This window comes from Aplysia californica, unplaced genomic scaffold, assembly GCF_000002075.1.
Source record: "Aplysia californica isolate F4 #8 unplaced genomic scaffold, AplCal3.0 scaffold00830, whole genome shotgun sequence".
Taxonomy (NCBI): domain Eukaryota; kingdom Metazoa; phylum Mollusca; class Gastropoda; order Aplysiida; family Aplysiidae; genus Aplysia; species Aplysia californica.
The window spans coordinates 141962-147608 of NW_004798100.1; the positions used below are offsets into that span (position 1 = coordinate 141962).

The 5647-nt window shown below is 42.3% G+C and overlaps 1 protein-coding gene across 1 annotated transcript in view; it reads left to right on the forward strand.

The window, feature by feature from the left end:
• Positions 1 to 4601, forward strand: part of LOC101845885 (dysbindin protein homolog) — a gene marked incomplete in the record, with an annotated part of 12082 nt that extends 7481 nt beyond the window's left edge. Inside the window, 3 exon segments of the mRNA XM_005109918.3 lie at positions 1916 to 2056; positions 2757 to 2861; positions 3875 to 4601. Coding sequence (XP_005109975.2) covers positions 1916 to 2056; positions 2757 to 2861; positions 3875 to 4329 — 701 coding nt within the window.
• Between the last annotated feature and the right edge of the window lie 1046 nt (positions 4602 to 5647).

Below are 5647 nucleotides of genomic sequence, written 5' to 3' on the forward strand. Positions count from 1 at the left end.
CAACTCCAGGGGACAAAAACTGAACTTGGAAGCAAATTTTAGTATTCTAAATTTTGATTACTACTAGATCTAGAACTCTCTGCAAAACGCGCGTTGGTGCAGGCGTTGTGTGGACTCGGGATCCGTCGTACTCTTTCCTTGTAAACTCTGCAAAGTCAAAAGGCCAAGGCTAGGCCTAAGTCATCCAAGGCCCACCTTTTCTTCACCTTTTCTTCACCTTTTCTTCTTTGCTTCTGGGTTTTTGTTTGTTCGTTTTTTGTTGTTTTTTTGTTTTTTGGGGGGGTGTTTTTTTGGTTTCATTTGTGTGTGTGCGTGCACATATGAATAGGACAGGAACGCAACTAACTACTATAGGGTAAATGCCTCTGGTAGTTTTCATATTTGTCATATTTTTTTGTTTTTTGTCATTTTCTACTAAATCCTACATTTGTTTGGAGTCGCAAACACATTCATGCGTATGTGATGTGGGTCAAAATATTAATACGGGTTCCAAATTAAGTATGCGACAAGTGGTAAAATAGCCTACTACAGATTTTTTAGGTTAACTACAGATTTTTGGACAAAAATTTGCGTCAAGTACAGATTTTGCCCCTGGCAATGTTGGCAGGTATGCACATGTCCAAGACAATTACCTGTCCAAACAGCCACTACCCTATTCCCTCTCTTGCACTTCTATTTTATGTCTTGACCCTTCCAGCCCCATGCGCCTATATTTTCAGCAAGGCTTGTACCTCCCACCATCCAAAGAGCGTATATTCTCAATTTTGGGGGTGTGTGGAATTTGCGCATTTTTCGAAATTACCGAAGCTGATTAGACTTTAATTTTCATAATATTTGTTCATTTACCTTTAAACATTGTTATACGTTTTTTATCTAAACCTCATTACAAAGATACTACATCACTTTTTAGAATGCTTGCCTCTTTTTGTGAAATACGAGTACTGCTGTATTGGCTGGGACTGGGGTTAGGGAGTGCACAAAAATGGCTAGGGCTGGACGGGCCAATGACCATGTCCAATAGATATCTTTAGTTCTAGTAACAGTTTTACTGCACTTTCAACACAAATCCCAGACTGGGCTTTAAAAAAATTTCAGTTGTGTTCTGAAGTTTGATCCTATCAGAGTAAAGTAAAGTTATTCCCGCATTCGATCCGGACATTGGGGATTGCCTTGTTAGTGAGACAACTTCCTGGGCCTTCAGCATATATTGTGGTAGGGTGGCCAGTTACTTCCCCAACTCGAAGTCTATCAGGGTCCTACCCCTTATACTTAACAACCCAATAGTGTTGAAAGGTGCATTAAACCCATGCATGGGGGGAGCTCTCGTGGCCTAGAGGTTAAGGTGTTCGCCTCTCGTTCAAAGGTCCCGGGTTCAAATCCGGGTAGCGATGGAAACATTTTCATCTCTAAAATTGTCTCATTTCACTTTCACCTCCTTTCCTGCTCTCTAGCAAAGCTTTTCTGTTGTCTGCTTTCATCTCCACTTTCTGACCCACCCCCTCACCTCCTTTGCCCCCTCCTTTGGGCTCCTGACTTTTTCTGCAGCCTTTCTACTGCTACTCCTTGGCTCCTTCTTACTGCTGTCTTTCAGCCACACCCCTGATTTTCTGGTAGGAAAGATCTACACATAGCCTTCTTGGACAAGGGCGAAAAATCTCGGAGGTCCTGTGTGCAAGTTGCGCACGTTAAAGATCCCTTGGTGGTCTAAAATCAATAAGAGTAGGCTTCGGTCGCCACCCGGGCAAAGTTCAAAATTTCCTACCTACTGAAAATGTTTAATGTGTCCCATGCCCTCATGTGACCTTACGCAGTTGCAGCGCCGTAAAACGCTTACAAAAAACCCCCCCCCAAAACAAAAAAACTAATGAAAAAACCCCCATGCACTTACTTTTCTCTGTGCTATGTGTATCGACAGTGGAGCTTGCACAGACGCACGCTAAGAAGATGGTGGAGCTGGAGTCCGCAAAACGAGAGAGTCTGCAGGAGAGGGCGGAGGCGTTTACCTCAGCATTTGAGCAGGATGTGGATTATTACAAGGTTCATGGACACCCCGATCGTAAGTGGGAGGGAGGGAGAGTTTGGAGGAGAGGGAGGAGGGAGGGAGAGAGGGAGGGGGCAAGGGAGTGAGGGAGGGAGTAAGTGAAGGGGGGAGGCTTTTACCTCGGCGTTTGAGCAGGATGTGGAAGGTGGGAGGTGAGAGTGAGGGTAGAATTGTAAATGGGCCGATTTATCAATGTCATGCTCATACTGTGCCAGAACAACATAGGGCGAACTGTTGCTTTTTCTCTCCTCATCCTTACTATCGTCATTTTCCTCTACTACGTTTGAATGTTTGTCACTCTCTTGTGACCGGCTATTTCTCGGGAGCCTTGATAGTCGAAGCAGACTTTGTGCTGTTGAAGCTAGAGAGGGGAAAAGAGTCAGCCTGATTCCCCTGTTTGGACTTCTCTGTTGACATCCGCCCCTTTGCGCTCATATGACCATATGCAGTTGCATGCGCCGTTAGACCTTACTTTGTGGGTGGTTGGTGGGTGCTCTCGTGTGGTTTGCTTCTTCTTTCCTCAAACATCTATCGTCCTTATCTCCCCTTCTTCTTTTTTAAGTTTGTTACTCTCTTGTAACATCTCTAATCTTCTGGCATTCATATGCAGTTGCGAGCGCCGTAAAAGCTCTACTAAAACTTAAAAAAACAAAACCCAAAGTAAATCTAAAAAACCAACTAGGATAAGAATGTTTTTGTGTTTTGGCTGTCTCAGGAGTGCCCACAGAGTTCCCCAAAGTGACCAGTCTGAGCGACATCGAGATAGAGTCGGACAGACAGGAGCTGGACTGTTTCCTCGGCTCTGATACAGAGCCCTCAGGTATGTTATGTGGTGTGTGTGTGTGTGTGTGTGTTGTGTGTGTGTGTGTGTGTGAGATAGAGTCGGACAGACAGGAGCTGAACTGTTTCCTTGGCTCTGATACAGAGCCCACGGGTAAGTTATGTGTGTGTGTGTGTATGTGTTGTTTGTGTGTGTACATATGTGTGCTGTTTGTGTGTGTGTGTGTGTGTGTGTGTGTGTATGTGTGAGTGTGCGTGTGTATGTGTGACAGAGTTGGACAGACAGAAACTGGACTGTTTCCTCGGCTCTGATACAGAGCCCACGGGTAAGTTAAGTGTTGTGTGTGTGTGTTGTGTGTGTGTATGTGTTGTTTGTGTGTCTGTGTATGTGTTGTTTGTGTGTTTGTTGTGTGTGTTTGGTATGTGTTGTGCGTAAAGTTGAAAAGTATGAAGATGAAGAGTATAAAGTTGAAGTTAATAAAGTTGAAAAGTATGAAGATGAAGAGTATAAAGTTGAAGTGTATAAAGTGGAAAAGTGTAAAGATGAAGAGTATAAAGTTGAAGATTATGAAGATGAAGTGTATAAAGATGAAGAGTATATAGTATATAGTAGAAGAGTATAAAGATGAAGAGTATGAAGATGAAGTGTATAAAGAATAATAGTATATAAAGTTAAAGAGTATAAAGATGAAGTGTATGAAAATGAAGTGTATCAAGTTTATACACTTAAACTTAATGTAGAAGTGTGACTTGTAAAGTGCGAGTGTAAAAAGTAAAAGGGTTGACATATGAATTATAAAGATGAAGTGTATAAAATAGAAGTGTCGATGTATAAAGTGGAAGTGTTGATATATAAAGTGGAAGTGGGGTATAAAGTAGGAGAGTATGAAGATGAAGAGTATAAAGCTGAAGTGTATATAGCAGAAGCGTTGATGTAATAAATGGCAAGTGTATGATTCCCGTCCATGCCATACACTTCTGTCTCCTTTTCGTAAGAGTTTTACGGCACTTGCAACACAATAAGGTCATAATATAAGTCTTCTATGTCCTCAGACGCCCTGGAGCTGCCCGAGGAAGGGACGTACATTGAGGACGACTATACTGCAGACTTCTCCGTGAAAGAGGACGACGACCGGATCGACGAGAGAGACATTCTAGGCGTCCACGAACAGATGACCATCACAAATATAGATTACGACGATGATGATGAGGATGATGATGATGTTGATGATGATCTTCGTCCTGAAGAAGTATCGTCAAGTCAAGGTCGGGCAGATGATGGAGAAGGTCATGCCGAGGGAAGGGTTGAAGGTGATACTCAGTCGTCGGAGAATACGCCGCACGGGAAGGAGGGGGATGCTGGTGGTGTTGATGGTAATGTTGATGATGCTGTTGGTGGTGGTAATGTTGATGGTAGTGGTGGTGCTCCCCGTGAAAGTGATGTTGCATCCAACTCCGACGACCAGACAGTGGTCAAAGACTCAGGGATCAGTGGAGAAGCCTCTTGATATTTGAAACAAGACTAAAAATGTTTTGTTTTTTTTGTATTTGTGTGCACTCAGACTCAAGGGTGTGGTTGCCATATTATTATTTTCACACAATTTACCGATGTGCCTTGTTTACCGATGTGTGGGGGAACTGTCGGTACAGAAATGTCTCTTGCTTTTCGTAAACTTTGCTTTTGCCCGGATTGCACCTTACGTTTCATTACGCCAAAGATAGTACAAGACAAGATGGGCCACTTCTCTCTTTGAGCCAATTAAAAAAGTGTCCTCAAAATTTGGTGGCGCCCTCTTCACAAAAGCGCACTCTTTGCGAACAGAGTTACCCTACTTGAGTTTTAAAAAATCAAAGTGAAACTAGCAAGTTTTGGGATAAATTTCGGAAGAACGCTTTTTAAAAATGGTTACGCTGACAAAAAACCTCTTCCGGAGGAAAAGGAGATGGTTTTCTTCGTTTAATTTGACTTTAAAATGAAGGGCGAGAGGTCATTAAAATTTTAAAAAACCCTAAAACTCCCCACTGAACGTACCCGAACTGCTGATGAACAGCAGTCGATCTGCGCACGCAAGGAGGTGCTATTCCTATTCTTCTTCTGGAAAAACGAAAGAGAGCTTCAAAACAGACTGCAGCGCCATCTGAAGCAAAGAGCATACTTCCTGCGGACACTTTTTAGGCTGAGTGGCCCATCTTGTCTTGTACTATCTTTGATTACGCTGAGCAGAATTTTTGCTGCTCGGAGAGTAGTGTGAATGTGACGGTATATGTATGAAGACTACAGGGGAAAAACAACGGTAGTCACAATCTGAAAATCGTGATGGTATCAATTTTGAACGCTTGTTGACTCGTAATTGTATTTCCGTTGGTTGATTGTTGTTGTTAGTTTTTTCCTTTCAACTATACTTAACAATAAACCACCAGTCAAACAAATATGAAGTTACGAGTCCACAAGCTTTTAAAATTGACACCCTCACAAATTCCAGTTTGTGACTACCGTCGTTTTTCCCCTGTGCTCTTCATATGTTTTCAAAGCTTGTTTGCACGATTTGTCCTTTTGTCAGGCTTTGACTTTTCTGCATTTCGTGTTTTTATTTATTTCAATACATGTATACAATGTACGCACATAGTTGCCGGCCAGTGTGTAAAAACCGCATTTCATACTGTTGGAAGGGTCTGAGTTTAGGTTTTCTGAGTAACAACAGGCCACATAGCTAGATATATCAAAATTGGTAGTATTTTGAGGAAGATATCTCTTGTGTCTGTTGCAACTAAAGATGTGATCTACTTTTGTTATACAAGGGAGTAACAGAACTAACCACAAATGAA